Source organism: Lepisosteus oculatus, chromosome 4 (genome assembly GCF_040954835.1).
Source record: "Lepisosteus oculatus isolate fLepOcu1 chromosome 4, fLepOcu1.hap2, whole genome shotgun sequence".
In the NCBI taxonomy this organism is placed as follows: Eukaryota; Metazoa; Chordata; class Actinopteri; order Semionotiformes; family Lepisosteidae; genus Lepisosteus; species Lepisosteus oculatus.
Window position 1 is genome coordinate 30,312,598 of NC_090699.1, and position 18,767 is coordinate 30,331,364.

Here is an 18,767-nt window from a genome sequence, read left to right on the forward strand (position 1 = left end):
TTTAAAATAACAGCCATTTCCCAGTTTTGGAAACACAGAACTTTATTTGTCTACCAACCTGAATGTCATTTCGGACATAACTCTTAAGAAATTTCCTGAATACTGCAATGTCCTGAATAAAGTGCATTTACTGGATATGATTTGATTTGGTACAACAAAATGTACAATACAGAACAACATTTCATTCATAGAACTATAAACTAGTTCTATTGACTATAGTTTTTGTGAAGAATACTTAAAACTGTACATGAGTATGTGTGCCTTATTAGAAGCCCTTTTAAACTGTAATAACAAAATCCACAAAAAGTACATATATTCCATATAAAACCATATTTTTTTCCTGATGGAAATGTGTGAATTTGAAGAAACAGCACCCTAACACAAGAAGCACCTTTCTTCCAATTCAAGATATACCCCAAGGTTAACTGGAGTCCAGAGCACAGAGCAACTTACCTGACTATCTGCCAGGAGCATGTGGTGCTCATTAATTCACAATAGTGGCCATTTGTTCCACTTACTGTATTACCAATAACGCTTCATGTTAATGTGTTATATCTATGAACAGTTTATCAACAGACTAATATGCTCTCATGTAAGAAGCAGTCTGCTTTTGTTGTAGCTCCAATTTAAGTTTGATGTATTTGTATGCAGATACCCTGCAGAAACTGCAAATTGGTTGGGAGCAGTGCTATAGAAAGCTGTAGAGTACGTCCAATGTGGCTCAACTATAATTTAGTGCTTAAATACACTTTCCATTTTGACGCCTGTCCTCTGTACATAGAGAAGAAGACTACCTGAGATGTTCAATAGCATTCTCAGGGAGAGCCGACTATTCACCAATAGCCAAGAAATGCACAATGTCAAAGAGCCACACATTTTTTATACTTTAACACTTAAGGTTTATGGGTGCTATACAAACACACTTTCCATAAGGAAGCATATATTTAAATTAAAACATTTATTAATTGCATAACTACCATTTTTAGTAACTGTTGTAATTTATATATTATTTAAATATTTGTTATAATGTGTATATCTTGTCATACTAAGTGCAGAGAAGAGTGAATTCAACAAAACAAGTCATGGTTCCAGTAACAGCTAGGCAAATTCAAAAGTTTGAGTACAGATCAACAATGATTCTGTTAATGTGAATGAGGTTTGTCACGAAATGATGCCGATTTGAAATGTGCAGGAGAGGTCAAACAAATCAAGACACACTAGCTGTCCATTTCGTTCAAAAGAAAAAATACTCTCCCATTCAGGCATGAAAGTTCAGTTTTCGTCTTCTTATTTTCATTTTTGCTTAACTGCGGTGAGCACTTTTTCAGTTTCCAAGTTCCTCTTAGAAAGTATTGTGGTATGATTGTTTGCAATTAAAAAAAAAAATGTTTCCAGGCTGCTGATTAGCTCAGGATGCAAAGAGCATGTATTGGTTTCTCCTTTTGTTTGGGGAGGGGTTATGATTATGATATGGGTGGGTGAGGGCTGTCCTGAGGTTTCTTGTGTGAGTTTGCAGGAAGCTGTAGCACAGTGCTTTACTGTGGACAGATGCCATCCATCACCCTTAATCTTGCACTGAGGTAAGTTCCCTGGTGACCCAGCCCTGACCTTTCACTGCCCATCGGGGACAGTGTCCTGTTCCTGTGGAGGTGGGCTAGATGAAATTGTTGGAGATCTGGCGCTGGTGCTCGAACAGGTCCTCGATTTCCAGGCTGTAGGCATCTCCTAAGAACAGTGAGACAATGTTGCACAGCACGTTTACATTTAAACATCCGTGTAAATCTTGTGTTCTCATGCATGATACGTTTTTGTCTGCATTTATACAGTACATGTTTGTTACAATTATTTTCGATTCATGCGAGCAGAAAGAGATTGTTTCGGATTCCTCCAAGGTCGGCTGAGCATTGCAAAACAGAGACGTATAGGTCTGTTGGACATATTGATCCATTCTTTCTCAATTTAGCTACTTATTTAAAATGTGAAACTTTGACCTACAGTACTATTTTAATCTCTTAAAACAGCTAAACTTCTAGCAGACTGGAAATCCACCCTTGTTTTGCTCTTGTTAAAGAGGGCAATAGGACAGACCATAACTGCTATAAGTCTAACTCTACCTTGCCTTGCCTATTTAAGATCATGGAAAGAATTGTTAATGAGTAGTTAAGCTTTTATTTTTACATAGCAATAATATTTTCTCTTCTGTGCAGTATTTTGCTCTAGGTGTGGTTTTGTTACAGCGGTCTTAAAAGTCTTAAATGATGTTATAATGACCCTTGGCAACAACTGGACTTGTGCAACAGTCTTTATTTATCTAAGATTTTTGATACTGTGGAATACATAATTCTTTGAATTTTTAAAGATGCCTGATCCTATTATTTGTATGTATTATTTCACATGTCTATACTCCTCATTTTGGTTTAAAGTTTATGACAAAATTGTTAGCAATGGTCTCTTAACGTATTCTTGGAAGTTTGGAAGTTTGATCACTGATGCCCCATATTGTACTCATTAATGTAATCTTTATTCCATGACCCATTCATCTTCTTTATACCTTTAAAATGATTCATTAGTGTAGATTAATGTACAAAATGCTGTTTGGGAATTTGCTTTTCTTCTAGGTTCTCTGTTAGATCTTCAGACCTAAAATGCCCTCCAGATGTATTGGAACAGTAAAATATTAAACTGGAATTTTAACTGTGATCTTTGATAACCATTAATCATAGGGGAAAAATACAATTGAAACATAAACATTTTTATAAAAGTATTAAAATGTCATAATAATAAAAATCTTGTATTTTTAATCAGGTCAATTCAGGTATTCTTTATGGGATCAGTCTGAAATGCAGAAGAAAAGGCAGCATTTGAGCGTGCACAGCAAACTCTACAAGGGATTGCTCAACTTTACTGATGATGTCACTAATGATGGCAGCAGCACAATGAAGTCTAAAGTTTATAGAAACATTTTGTCTTATTTAGAAGTAAATGTTTCCGCGCTTCACACTGCTGCATGAGAATACAGCCAATGCCAATTTCCACCTCCAGACTTAAATTTCAAGTATGCATTTTACATGCTAAAATAGAAATTGTAGTCAGATCAACCCAAGATTAAGGAAAATGCAAACTGCTGCAAAGTCTTGACAAAGCAACTCAGATGATGACACAAAGAGGCCTGTCAGCTGGATTGTTCAGACAATCATACTCTGAAGTTTACTTAAAGTGAATGTGTCGTCACTGGGCTGAACACAAAGTATATTTTTTGTTTCAATATGATCAAATCTCTAAATAGAATTGTTAAAAAATCAAATGTATATTGTTCTGACAATTGATACTAATTGATATTAATCTTATGATCACTAATAAATATTGTGTGTGAGCAAAGCAAAAATAACTGCTTTGACTTTCCTGTATCAATACTTTTGGATGGCACTGTAAGCAATTTCAAGCAATGATAATTATTAATAATACAATGATTGACTAACTTGAAACTCAGATAATTTTTTTTTATCAAAAGTATTTGAATTTGCAGTGCCTAATGACTGTAGAGTAAGCTGAAATTGTCCAATTTTGGTATCTGATGTGTCTTCAATTGAATATGTAAATAAGTATTTTTTTATAGTTTGATAACTCGAATATTGCAAATTTAAACTTTATTTATTTTTCTGTTTATCTTCCATTTTATTTTATTTTTTGTTTACCATGGAGCAAAGGTACAAACCTCTTGGTCAAGTCATTGTAAATCACTATTTGTCTTCTTCTACAAGCTTCTGTTATTATCTGTTGTGGGCTGAAATTGAGTTTTCATTCCATATGTGTTTTTTCAAACTTATTTGCCCATGTTCCTTAGTTGATCAGTAATTTGGAAACTTAGTTCCATCGTGCATCATTAGTAAATGTCACAAGGTGTTGTGAGGTGTGTGAGCATCTGTCCTGTAGGCCAAGCTGATCCGTGCCTTACCTGTGTGACAACCATACATCCAGATCCGGTTGCCATCGTACTTGCATCGACACCGCATCACATTGTTAGTGAAATCCGATTCCGCCATGTCCAAAGAAGGATTTACCTCAACCTGCAAGAGCAACACAGCATAGCTTCATACGAGTTTCTCCTAGGAACGTATAATGAACTCAGATTTCCAGAGACAGTTTCTAGTGATTCTCTGCATTTTACATTCTATGGAATCTTTGTTGTGCCAGGGAGACCATAAAAAAGTATTATTACTGAGCCTTTCTCTTATTCCTAGTGCAGCATCGTCTGGGGTAAAAAATTGCTCTTCATTGGGGAGAAAGACACAACATTAGAACAAATGTAAGAGCACTCCTGAGTTTAATTTCACACAGGAAAAGGAACATTTTTCAACATGGGAGCCTTAGGGTGCTTTGGGGAAATGAGGGAGAGAGCAGGAACATGCAGCGAAGGGGTGGATGGGGAGGGTAAAAGATGAGAAGGTGAAAAGGCAGGTAAAGAGATGAAAATCTGGCTGTCAAAGTCCAGGGGGTGTGCAGCAAGCAATTATCTGTCAATGGTATTTAAAAAGACTTTTGTTGGTTTGTGAGTGCTGGAGGAACGTGTGCATTTTTAAGATTAATTTTAGTTTCTGACATTTATGAAGTGTAGGAGTCTTTGAACACAGATAACAAGGTCAGCATAATCATGGTCTGGAGAGCTAAAATGGGAGACCATCACCTTGGAAAGATCTTTGATCCTCACTGCTTTCACGTTTCCTGAAACAATCAGCCAGTCTTGTTACTGTTTCACTGTTTCTCAGACTGAATGGAAGGGCATTTTCTGCAAGCATGCAACAGGAGAGATTCCAGGACAGATTTTTTTTCACACACACACACACACACACACACACACACACACACACACACACACACACACACACACACTCCAGGACAGATATGATGCCCTCGGGGTGATGTCAAAATGGCCAATGGGGCCATGTGTTGCTCACGCATGCTTCTGGACGTGTTTGCAGTTGACACGGCAGCTTAGGGGAGAGAGTGGACAAGATGGCTGTGGAGCTTAGGTGACTGGCAGTGTGCAGTAGTTGTCTGAAAAAAGATGTTTCAGTCAGAGTGATTCTGTAAAATGGAGATTTGTTTGCTGACCTTGGCGATAAAAAGACCATTTAGGTGGAAGAGGACAAGCTGAATGTTCTGGGTGTGGAAGCTCCTCATGGGCTTGACATTCTAAAGCTTGTCCATACAAAAACAGACTGCATTGTGCTCAGTGCTGTCTTCCTGTCCTGCTCTCCACTCTTAATCTCTGTAGAAATGTTATATTCGTGCTGTCCTACCATCCACTTCACTGTGTGCAATACTGACCTTCAAGGACATCATTTAGAATAATTATTAGTTCTATTTTAAATTTTCAAATTTCCTGTAATTAAATGCCCTCATAGCTGGGATTGCTTTAATTTCCTGCCTGACTCATATGCACAATAAACCTGAGATAATTTTCTGACCTATATTAAGAGTTTAAAGGTCAAGGGATAAATCCCTATTAATTTTATTTGGATGACACCATTATATTTTTATTTGCAATTTGATGTAACAAAGTACCCCTAGGAATTGCAGTTGAAGAGAGCTGTGGCTTTTACTTTATTGTAAAGTATTAATGAAAACAAATGATTTCCAACACATATTACCTATTGTCAGTTAACAATGATTCCCATAATTGCCATTGTAAATTCAAATTTTCTTGTACTTTACAAAGCTGTATTTGATGGTTCTATATTATGGTGCATAAATTCATATTTCTGTAATTGAGGATTTTGAGGATTTAGTAAAAATTCAGAGAAACACCCTGTAATTGTACAGGACACATTCTATGTTGTTAATATATTTTATCATGCCTATGTACTGCGTAACAGATCTACAGTATATTGTAGTAATATGACCATCATGGCCGGGGAGTCATCATTAATTTTAATACTGTACATGTAGACAATTCAATAGAAACATGGGGAAAAAAATTGCTTCATCTTTTTTATTTATGTTGCATGCTGTTTTCATATACACTAAAGATGTTTCTGAGATTATTACAAGGGGCTGTATGGATTTTGTTTTTAAATACAAGCTTGACTTCAGACGTACCATTTCCTATCTCATTTGGCTAGAGATGATGACAGAGCACGGATCTTGTCTAGTTTTTTACAAGCTCAAAAATAAAATGTGCCCTTTAGAAAACAACTGCTTCACTTGCACCTCTGGATTATGTAAGCACAGAATCGGTAGGAAGCAAAGAGAAAGAAAGGTCTGAAGGAATTGGGATGGCGAGTGACAGAGGTGGAATGAAAGGAGTCTTAGAGATAATGCCATTTTCAAAAGCATTCCTTTAATTCTGTGGGTCATACTTGACTTCAACAGAAGCCAGGCCCTTGGATTCCTATCTGAGGTATGTCATGACCACCTCATTAGCTGTACAGCCTTGTTCGTGAACACGAGTCAGAGTGCCAGTGTTCCAGTACAGCATGAATGAGACCAGCTGTGTTTCTGCATAGCTCTCTCCCTCTCCTCTCGCTGCACCGAACCTAAAATAAGAGCATGTTTTCGAACCGGTTTTATAAGTGCCTCCTCTGCCCTGCCAGCTTGTTGATCATGTCACTGAACCATTTTCTTAATAGCAGTGCTCCAAATTATACACTCTGCTTAAATACAGGTCCAATCCCATTCAAAAAAAAAAAAGAGAGGAACCAAAGAAAAAACAAGTTCCCAAAACTTTCCTGGCTTGAGCCTAATCTTGTGAATTTAGCCAAATCCTTACTCAAAAAATGACAGTGTATAACACGTCTTCTTATCTCCTGATGGCTCCTGTGGTCCTGACTGCCAACTGAATGCGCCTGCTTGTGAGATAGCTCTGGAGAATGAAGACTTTTGCAGTGATAAAGCAAGGTTCTCCAATGGGAAGGTGGGAGCACAATTCCAAAGAATTCCAGCTTTGACTGCCACAGTTTTCAATGGAAATGATAATTCATATTTACAACTGAGCTTCTTAACTCGATCCAGGCACTCAGATGAAATTCACTTCAGACATCTGTACAAAAAAGTTCTCCATTTTGTTCAATTAGTGTTTGAATTAGAAGGAAACCTCTGAGTGAACAAGGCCTAATTCAGGTCATAGAAATGTCACAGGCATTTTTGGTCACGGCACTTGTTCAGATTGTTATTTCTGTTCTTGCCTTGAGCTAATGGTAATGAAACGGACTGAATCATGTCCAGCCATACACGAATCATGGAGGAAGCAAACACAAGACAAAGCACACACTTATTTCACAAACACAAAGAGGGACAGGGACTGAAAAAAAATAATTAATAATTTAACAAATGTATATCTTTCCCTAAGATATACACAAGGGTAAGCTTTATGTAAATATACTGTATAATATGTTGGCCCTTCTTTTGGATAATCCAGTACTATTTCTGTACAAGGGTTGAAATTCCAGGCTGAACCCTTTGAACCCTGGTCTTCATGACCTCAGAGTCTTGTGGTTTTCCTCTGGCATGAGCTTTCCATTACTTCACTAAATCCTTAATTGAACAGGAGTTTGTATTTGCTACTTTCAGAAACTGTTTTCATTTCCTAAGATGCCTGTGTAATTTAAAATACTAAGATGATTTTAAGGGACACTTAAAAATATCCAACAGTTTCAGAGGTGGAATTCATTGAAAAGATCTCATTGGCAAATTATTAAATAAGTCATCAAGAGGGCCACCGAGTTTGGATCATAAGAGGTGGGATATGCTGTGGAAATGTCACAGGTGTAAACCATTAAGAGAATTAACAAAACATTGATGACATAACTGTATCCCTTATTCCTCTCTCTCCTGTGTGAACGTGACTGGAGAGATTCCAGCCTGACGCCTGACCTTTCCTTGCGTTACCACAACATAAGCTTCCACAACAAAGCGTCGAGGCTTTCCACAGCTTTGTAATTAAGTTGTGCTGAATGCGCTGAACTATAGAAAAACATCTATTTATAGCTATCTTACTTGATTGTTTTATCTGGAATAGCTCTGAAGATGCTTGAAAGGCAGAAGAATATTAATATAAGGTTTTCCCTGTCTTACATCACATACCCTTTCCTCCAGTTGTGTTAATTAGCCTAAGCATCTTCTCTTCAAGCCTATCCTAACTGTCCCTAAAAATGCTGCTGTATAGATCTCACTGTGCAGTCTGATATCTGGGTCTGCGGAGTTATCGTTTCAAGAGGGAAAAGTAGTTAACTATCCACAATGCTGAATGAAGTATGAAGTATTCAATTGATAGTATATAGGGAAATGGATGAGAATAGGGTTTTCCTCTGTTTGTACTGTATTTAGCAGTAACAAGGTGGGTGACTACACGATGTACCTATTGACCCTTATCCCAAATATGTGATTTATTTTCTTCAAGGGGTACTGTGGCTTTGAGAAAAGTATGAACTGTACAGTATGTATCTGTGTGGGTGTTGAGTGTGACCTGAGCATGTCATTTTTGGTCAAACCTGGAAAATGTAGTCCCCTGGCCTGATGTCTGTGATGTCCACCCACTGGCAGTCAATGTCATGACGGTATGTATCCCAGCAACCCACAGAGATGCCCTGATCCCCCATGTTGTAGCAGGCATAGCGTTTCTGAAGTCCTGCCAATAAAAAAAACACAGTTCACCACAAAATGGAAGATAAAATGCTTGGAGCATATTGAGAGCTGTAAGTTTTGTAACTATAAGCAACCCAATTTACCACGACTTTTCCTGATATATCTGTCATGAACTACTGTTATTAACTTGACCTTGTTATTATCATAAACTCAGTTATTAAAATTGAAATACAAAGTTGATAACAGCAGCTTCCTTTTCATGCTGCTAAAACACAGACAAAAGCATGACCTACCATCAGGGCAGTGGGTATCTTCCAAACAGAAGCTGGCCTTGTGGCCTTCTGCTACTTTCGTCCCATTCAGGGTTAGGAGGTCATAATGTGTGAATACCTCAATGCTGTGGTAATGCCTGCAGAGACCAGAGGGGTTAGTGTGACAGCACAAATAAGAAAAATAATCTGAAGACCATATCAGAAAAATCCATTCAATAATTACCAATTACGCAGCAGAGGGTCATGGCATACTGGAGCCTACCTCAGCAGACAGGGCGATGGGGACACACTTACACATGCGTATGAGGGACAATTTAGAGATTCACTGCACTAGAAAGAGCAGTTTTCAACCTTTGGGAGGAAACCAGAGCACTGACCAAGAACACATGCAATCATTACATTCAAACACCACACAAGAAGACCAGGTCAGAATGGACCCTAAATGCCATGACACCAAGCAAAATAATCATTTGTTTAGAAAGCAGAATTTAATTCCTAATAAAATGTGAAAAATGTTAAGATATAAAAGTTGTAGAAAAAAGCAAGTTCTGTTGAAAGAAGTCTGTTTTACACATTGGCTTGAATTTTCTGCAAAGAATTTAAGAGTTTTGGTTGGGTTGTGGACTGGGTTGTTTTGCCAGATAATGTACAAATGGCTACACAAGCAATACAAATCTGTTTGGCTTCAGTTCTGGCCAACAAACCATAACTAAATGCTCTCTTAATTCAACTAGTGTCGTACGTAGTTCCAACCTTTTCACACATGGCTAATAAAATCCCACTTGATAACATGATAAATGTTCAAACTTACAATCATACCTTTCAAAGAACAAAGAACGGCCTCAGAAACAGCCATATTTCTACCTTCGAAACAAATTTAACAGAAGTCAGACTTCCTAGATTTCTGTGATGTGTTAACCCATGAGTGGTGTGTACTGCACTAGCAACAGCCCGGAGAAAGGCGTCCAGTCAGGAATGGTTAGAACAACTGGACACTATCAAGTTCAACACATTGACCTCATCCCTTGGTCATACAGGCGTATGGTACTCTTGTACGTCTCTGACAGAAGCCCCCTGTTTCCCCGCAGGTTGGGCTTCTATGTTGTTTGTGCAACTGTTGAATGGAGCACTTTGAAATGCATTCCAGGCCCGTGTTATTGTAGAAACTAACGAAGGGGCTGGGCTGAGATTATTCACAGCACTGACTGCCCCACAAGGGGCTGCCTTGTTCCTTCAGAATGGGCCTGTAATTATTTCAGGCAACTGATTGCGAGAGCAGTGTTAGAAAGTCAGCTCATTAATTTCACCTGCAGTCAGGGGTAAAGAAACAGTTATTTGGGCCCTGAGCTGGCTGGGGACCTGGGTTCCAGACAGGACACACTTTCATCTTTCATCAGGGGTCTGCTTCAACAAACAGCACCGACATGAGGGACATTTACGTCAGATACGTCAGAGGAAAAGAATGTGACTTGGGGAAATTTGGACCTTACGTTTCACGTAAGGAAAGTCTAATGTTAGAAAATAAAGTGGCAAGCAATTAGACTGACGCCAGGAAAAGGTTCTGAAAAGGAATTGACTATTTAACCGTGCAGGCCCTCATTGCACTAATTAAGCAAAATATTTACTGTGCCGTGATAAAACGTCACTTAGCAAGATCAGAACTGGAAGCATCGCCCGCACAGCATTCCAGCCGTTCGACAGGAGCCTCGCTGCGCCCTACCTGTGGCACTGGTGCCAGGTCCAGGACTCTCGGCTGGCCCGCGGCCGGAAGTCGGCCCTGCCCAGGTTATGGATGCGGGAGGAGAAGCGCAGGAGGCGGCGCTCCCCATAGGGCCAGTTCATGCGGTCGGCGGAGGAGGACAGGCAGTTCTCCTCGTGGGCACAGGTGAGCAGGTGCAGGGGCCGGTCCTCCAGGTACGCTGTCTCCTGGACCAGCTGGGCGTTCAGCACGAGGTCAGGGGCCGCTGCCGGGGGAGAGGGGACATACAGACGGTCAGCCGACACGCGGACCGCAGCCATGGCCAGACGAGACAGGAACCCACTGCGGACTGACGTCTTGCGGACTGACCCCCATCTTACTGTTGTGTTCAAGCGAGAGGACCAATTTCTTTTGTACTCGTCTACGGAAGGAGCTCTTCTGAACAGCCGAGACTTACAGAACGGCCCATGCTTTGCAGTGTAGTTAAAGTGCACGGACTGTGGCGGTCCGAAATTGCAGAAGGGATTCAAGGGGGGGTGACTCACTCTCCGAGCAGGTGACTCCTGCAGCTCGATTCCCACCTCCCCGAGGACAGTGGACTTGTCCGTTCCTGCGGCACTGCTGGATGGAGAGCTCAGTGCCCGTGCAATGTGTCCCGCTGAGCACCACCTCGCTGGCATCGGGGTGACCCTGCCAGTACCAGGTCTCCTGCGCACAGCAGCACAGAGAGTCAGAGACTCAGTCAGCCTTCTGGATGGATCTGGTCAGTCCTACATTCTGTTTGCCATGAGCTCACTAGCTAAGGCATTTGCGACTAAGGGTTCATCTTTTGTTTCGAGCCCAATTTAAAATGCATATAATCGTATTTTATGTTTTAAACAACTACGAATTACATCATAAAGACCAATGCCATTGTAACTTTTCTTTCCAATCCCAGCTTGAATAAACATTTTTTTAAGTCTTATTTCCTCCCAAATCATTCATAAACTTCAGACATCAACAAAAACTCTGCAATTGCCACCCTTCAGGACAAAAAACACACATTCCATAAATACAGTATGTGAAATCAACAAAGAGCCCTCAAGAAAAAAAAAACAGCCTGTTTCATAAATTAACATCCTCATATGGATTTTAATTACAGCCTGGTGAAAAAAGTAATATTTTCTAAGTCATATTGTAAAATTAGGTGACCAAGCTGTTCCATTTCTGCTCTTAATTTTAGGTAGACACATTCTTCCAAAACCACTGACTGTAGCAGGGGATCCTTTTCTACCATCACAATGAGCCACTATGTGTCTTCAGTGAGACTATATGAGTAAACTTGTTTGGTTTTCATTCTTTTAAATACTTAGTTTTAAATACTGTAGGTGGAATAGCAATACATACCACCCATTTTCCTATTATTTGTCTGCTTTCTTTCCCAGATTTTACAGTCTTACTTTTCTCTTCATCTAACCCTACATGCAGATTCCTGAGCACAGATCCATTGCACCTCACAGCTGTAATTTCATGTTCATTGAGCGGTGGTGTGAAAAAGGAAAATGTGAAACCATTTCCATGCAGCCATACCTGCATAGAGCTAGTGCTGCACCAAAAGAAAGGGTCTCCTCAAAATACTTTTCTCAGTATTAGCAACTAATTATAATTTGCTCTACAAATTGTAATCTGAAGTGTGCAAGCAGTCTCAGGGATAACATGTGATGCGTATGGGGAGTGGAGACCAGATGGCTTAACAGCTTTGGACAGCAAGGAACAAGACAGGAATAGACCGTATTAAAGGTGAACAACACACAGGAAAAACAAGAGATGTCTTTGTAGCCCATCTTCACCACTGTATTTCTCTTCGGTGAACAGAAACCCATCAAGTACTGCACACTGAAGGGATTAGAACTAAATATAAGGAAAGAAGCCATAACAAGCCATATCTTCATATCTGCGGAAATACTTATTGATTTCTTTTTCACCATTTGGTTTCTCATTCTTGTTTTATTTTATAAAGGGCCAAAGGGTGTCTCCTTTAAACACCACTTTAAGAGGCAGGCTCACTAGATGCAGTTGGATGTACAGTAATGTATTTTGTGTCTTATTTGAAATTTGTGGAATAGCTATTTATCATTTCAGCTATTGCCTATGTATTCCTCCCCTTCCAAATTGTTCTTGAAATACTATAATGTAGAAGATGTGTAACCTCACTTAATATATTCTGACAATTGGGGGAGTGTTTTTATTTAACCTTTGTAATTTGTTTTTTCTCAAGAAGAAACCAGGACTATTATTGAGACTAATAAACCACTATGTAACCTCATCTATTTATTTTTATTAAAACACTCCTTTGCATTACAATATACCACCAAAAGTAATGCAGTATTTTATTGCTTTGCACCACACTTCATTGACATAATGAATGAATCAAACAGATATGTCAGGTAATAGATTTTTCAGGATGTTGACCTAAGAGTCCCTTTGGTAATTTAAACATTTCTTTCTGAGTGTGCACCATCATAGTTTTCTCATATTTAAAACAGCACTGTAAGCATAGGCTGGCAGAGTGCGTTTGATGTGTCTTGTTGTAGGGGGTCTGTAACTGTAGAGGATATTGCTGAAGTACAATATCAGTGGTGGATATTGTAATGACACTCCCTGTTGTTTCCCTGTGGAGTCGAGGGCTTACGTTCTGCTGTCTCCAGCTCACCTGTAGTGCATGCGAGGCGAAGCCCAGACCCAGTTGCCGACACACCACCATGGCCTCATTGATCCCCCAGGACTCACTGCAGACCGAACCCCACTTCATCCGCCCCCCCACCTCCATCAGCACCTCCACGCGGCCTTCTCCCCGGGCCTGGCCCCCAGCCAGACGCACCTGTGTGTGGAGAAGGAGGGATGAGAGGCAGGGAAAGAAGAGAGAGCAGAGAAAATAAACAAGGTGTCCCTTGGAATTAACTACGGATTTCCACAGAGACCCACTGACTACCTACTGTAGTCAGTGGGTCTCTGTGGAAAAGCTGAACAAGAAATGCGCTTATCCCTCGATTTAAGAACGTTTCATTCTTCAAAAAACTGTAAGTTGAAAATGAATACACCAAAAACCTCATTGCGTTACAAGATCTAGAAAATCACGCAATATTATTTTGTTGCCCTAACAGGGCCCTGGATCATAATAGTAAGAATACTATTGCTTGTAGTAACAAGATAAATACAGATTAGTAAAACGTGTAAAACATCTAAGAATGCAGACACGCCGAGGAACTGTCTCGTTGAAGCCTGCAGTGGGAGGTCACTATGTGGATGGCGTCTTCTGTTTGGCTACGAAAGATATGCCTTCATTGTAGCAAAAATCTATTAGTGCAAAAACACTTACAAAAAAGCATGCTTCATTACAACGGAAATGAGTAAACCAGGTGTTCCTAATCAAGGGGAGGGCGTACTAATAAAGAATAACGACTCCCACCAACTCCAAGCCAACTGAAAAATACCCCAGAAAGATGTTGTTTAATGGTGAATCTGGGACTGAGATTTCAGAGATGTGTTTCTTTCATGGACAGAATCAGCATTAGGCCTTACCGTGCTCTCCAAGCCCATCTCAGGCACGTTGCACCTGACTGAGGCGTCATCGTGGTGTGTGCACCCTCTTGTGGACACATCCTGGAAGTAGCATTCAGTGATGGAGCGCTCTGTGCCGGTACACTGCACTGTGTTCATGTGGATGGGTCCCATACCTACAGAGAACACAGAATCCCATTGGTATTGCTTTCAGTGTTGGCAACACTCTATGAGGTCTATGAGCAGTCTGTGGACATATTCATTGCAACAATAGGGCTGATTTTATAATGGTTATATCAGGTCATAAAATGCCACAGCCTTGCCTTTCATTTACATAAACATACCATACATAAATAACATAATTTATGTAGGTGTCATGGATTATTTGCAGAGGCAGTTGTTTGTCTACTGGAGATCTGCAATGTATTTACATCTTATGAAAATGGCCCCTACATAAGCTTTCTCTAACTGGCTACCTGCTTTATTGGGTTGATAAGATCTCTGCCAGACTTATGATTTTGTCACATATCATTTCTTTTAGCCTATATTTTAAGAACAAGGCCAACACTTTGAGCAGGGAAACAGGATAGGCACTCACATACTCAGATCTTTTCCGAGACAGACAAACTGATGTAATGGGGAACTGCATAAACATAAAGGATCATGAGAACAAATTAAAGAGAGAGAAGAGCAGTACTGTATTTCCGAGCAGTGAGGATAGTATTACAATAATTGGTAATTGTCGGCCTTACAGAGAACATTTTATAAAAACACAGATTGTTTATAATGATTGTATATATGACAAAAAGAATAGGTTAGTATGTTCCTGAAAAACATTGCATAAATATGTTTTCAGGGAGAGGCAGCATTTTTTAAATTCAGGATGTGAGGATGCCCTTTTCTGTGTTTCCACAGACAGCAGAAGTAATTGTTCTCCAATCTACTCAATTTTCTATTTTCTGAGCATCTGGAACTGGATGCAGATCTACTGGATGCAGTCCCTTCTTAATTGTTTGTGTGGGCTTAATTGTCCCTTATGCTTCCTGCTGTGACCAAGAAGGATTTATCTGTATAGACCACCTGACCACACTCTCATCTGGGAGATGAGGGATCTGAAATGTGTGGGACCAGTTTCATCTCCAAATCTGGATGCAATCACAGCACATAAAAACATTGTTTTCAAGTAGCTTGACTTTTTGACTACAGAGTTCCAGACTCAGATTGCTTACAGTACATCTGAGAAGAGTTTCACTGCTGCCTAAGAGTGCAATACACAGGCATCATTGGGATGGGCAAGATCATTCCGCTAATTAATGGTGCTCCTCAGTAAGTCAGCTGACGGTGGAAATACCAGTTCTGTTAGAGGAACTTGTATAACTGATGACTTGGCACACACACAAGAGAAAACACAATGTTTTGGCTATGGTGCCTTCTTCAGGTGTGTTCAGAAACAAGTAAACAAGTAAAGTTTTTCCAATTATTTATTCTGTGAGATAGCTTTCTTTCCACACATGTCCTTTCAAACAGTTGTCCAATAACTTTAGTTGACATCTCAACTCAATTTTCCTGTAGATTGTCACAGTTCAAAGTCCCATCATTAATGCAAAGTTAAACTGTCATGATCCACAACCACTCTGGACTTAGGTCTTCAAAACTTTAGTCAGAATAGGTAGGCAGTAGGCTCAGACAAGTTGTATAAACCACATTCCCCACAATTCTCTGGTGTAAATGAGCTGCCACCTTCAGTCACCTGACAAACTGTCTCCTACTGCTGTTTTTACATCAGACGCTGTCACTTGTGTACTGAACCCTACCTACCCACAGCCCTCCTTGGAGTGCCCCTCAAGAACATTTAATTATCCCTGCCGATGGCAGAAGCTCTGGCCTTTACCTCTTTACTCACAAGAAACCTTATTTTATTCAATTGGAAGATGGCTACCCCACCAAACCATATAAATTGACACAATGAGATCCATAAAAATATATCTACAGCAGATTATCTAATGATCTATTCAGTTATTTTACACAGAGTCTACTCCGACCAGTTCTTCTAACGCAGGGGTGAGCAGTCCAGGTCCTGGATGTCTGGGAGTCTGTCTCCAGGTTTTAACAAGCTCCGAAGTTATTGGCTTAATGGGACCAATTTAACAGCTCTGCCATATTTTACATATTTTTTCTACTTCTTAAAGTAATAAATAGATCATATTTAACAGCAGCTCTTAATTCTGGTCCTAGAGTACCACTGTTTCTGATTTTTCTTTGTTCCAACAGGACTTTTGATCACCAGTGCTCATTGCTGCTAGTAATTGATCTCCTCAATTCTTTAGGTTTTTTTTTCTGCACTCAGTATTCATTTTTAAAAATACCCCAGCATTGTGACTCTCTTTTCTGGTCCCTGGTAACCGCTGTTTCTTCGGGATTTTGCTAATTGTAGCCTTAGCAGGCTAATGTATTTTGATTTTCTATTTGCAGCCTTTCTTAAATATACTTTCGGCTCCTAAAAAACTCAACAACATTTGTAATTGGGATAAACCTTTTGCTAATTAGTGAGTTTTAAAACCGCCTTCATTCAGGATAATACAGTATACAGTATAACCAAATGCACTTAAGCAGAACTAAAAACATTGTCTCACCATGAATCTGAACTGAGTCCTAAAATCTGAATCAGCCAGTGAATGCTGCTTTAATAAAAATACCAAAAGGAAACAGAAGGAGTTAATCCCTTTTTAGTCTCCAAAGTTTCAAAGAAAAACACTTTATTTTTCTTAAAAGAAGCTCAGGTTTCCCAGACTGGTTTGCCTGCCCTTAAATGCAACATTCTGTTTTGTGGTCAGTTGATCACTACCTATAATCAGGCATAATAACAATTGTTAGTAGGTGTCAAATCACTGACTGGAGAATATTCTCCTGTCAATAAATTTCAAGTAATCTCATACATTTATTTCCCTTTTCCATTTTTCATCAGTTTAGAGTGTGTGTGGAGGCAGAACACATTTTTTATGATCAAATATTTTTTTTTATGAACAAAGGATTTTTATAGCTTGGCAATTAAGTTCTGTTGTTTGTAAAACTTTAATGAAAAGATTTCAACCGAAAGTCATCCCAGTCATCCCACTCCTGACTGTCACCAAGACAGTATGCAGTTTATTATCTGTATTCACAGCAGTAAAACTGCACGGAAAACAGCACACTAGCTACTTAACACTAATTTCCATAACTTTGAATACAGAAATACAAACAAAAATTAAATACAATAATTCTTATTTGAAATGTTTTAATACATCACTTGTAATGAAGTAAGCACAGTCCTCTTCATCATAGAAATAAGGATGTTGTCCTAAATAAAGCAGTCCTCAAAGTTCAGATTTAAACATCCTAATATAATTAAATTATTTTACAAATCAGATGTACATACTGTTTTTCCTGAGATCCACAGATTTGGTGTATTATCTCACACTGACACTGCCTTGTTTCTGATATGAAGTATTGTAGGTGTTGTGTCGGAGTGTATATTATTTCTTCATGAGGTGGCCTATGGTGCCTGTGCCAGGAGCTTCCAACGTCTGCTGTAGAGCATAATCAGCATTGCAAAACGTCTTTTGATGTTTTTACTGTAACTTTCAATGCAACTCAGACTGTTAGTTCTCCTGTCTGGGTGCTAGTGTAATGCATTCACAGAATATGTTTTGTGGCCAATTGCACCAGCAATTGTAATTTAATATCTAAGACATCTGTCTGCTGTTGAAATTAAAGCACATGGAAATAAATGACCTTGTTCTGAAGCCTACCAGCCATAGTTCAATGTCAGCCTTGTCCCAGCACAGACACTTCCAGACAGAAGCAGAGCAGGGGACTGCAGTGCATGGAAACATTTGAGATAACCTGCAATTTAACATACCACAGCTGCCTTGTCTGCCGAATTACTGTACAGTATGTCAACGCACATTCTCAATGTCACAGAGCAGAAGAAGTAACCACACAGAAATAAACTAAGAAAAAAGTGAAAAACTTCATTCTTCCTGACCAATGAAAATAATTCCTGTAGATTATCCTGCCTTTAACCATTGGGCATAGGTCTAGTTATCACTCAGGGCCAGACTCTTGACAGATCCATGGTGAGAGAAAGACAATCAGACATGACATAGAGCAAAAGACTGATGGTGAAAAGGGACTGTGTATAACTACTGGATGGTGGGTCAGGATGAATCACGATCCTGCTTGCACTAATTAACTCAGTGAACATACAGTTCCTTTCCTTCTGGAGTATTGGCTGCAGCTGTATTTAAAAAACACATACTGTATATCGCGGTCTCAATCTTCATCATTACATCCTCATTGAAAAAAGCTTATTTTATCTCATTACAACCTCAATCAATGCTGAGGAAAGTTAAAATGCAGCTTCCTGCTAACAATTAAAAACATAAGAAGGGTTACAAAAAGGGGGATCCCATTCACCCATCTAGCCCATTGGGTACTTAAATGGGAAGCTTGCTTTCATCTTGACTTCTACAACTCTAAAACCCTTGTTTATGTCATACAGCAGCAGTGGCTGATGACAGTTATCCCTCTTAAAACAATATTAATTTGTATATTGTACCACTGCTCTTCTGTGTGTCCCTGGGCCCTATATTTTACTATTTTTGAGTTAATAATAATTCACTCTTAGTAGTGGC

At 39.4% G+C, this 18,767-nt stretch overlaps 1 protein-coding gene across 1 annotated transcript in view; it reads right to left on the reverse strand.

The window, feature by feature from the left end:
• Positions 1 to 24: 24 nt before the first annotated feature.
• Positions 25 to 18,767, reverse strand: part of loxl4 (lysyl oxidase-like 4) — a 39,028-nt gene continuing 20,285 nt past the window's right edge. Inside the window, exons 8-15 of the mRNA XM_015346523.2 lie at positions 14,116 to 14,270; positions 13,247 to 13,414; positions 11,100 to 11,262; positions 10,576 to 10,819; positions 8,877 to 8,992; positions 8,490 to 8,626; positions 3,956 to 4,067; positions 25 to 1,725 (exon numbers count right to left, since the gene is read on the reverse strand). Of these exons, the coding sequence (XP_015202009.1) occupies positions 1,655 to 1,725; positions 3,956 to 4,067; positions 8,490 to 8,626; positions 8,877 to 8,992; positions 10,576 to 10,819; positions 11,100 to 11,262; positions 13,247 to 13,414; positions 14,116 to 14,270 (1,166 nt within the window). The 3' untranslated portion in view covers positions 25 to 1,654. The remainder of the gene's footprint in view (positions 1,726 to 3,955; positions 4,068 to 8,489; positions 8,627 to 8,876; positions 8,993 to 10,575; positions 10,820 to 11,099; positions 11,263 to 13,246; positions 13,415 to 14,115; positions 14,271 to 18,767) is intronic.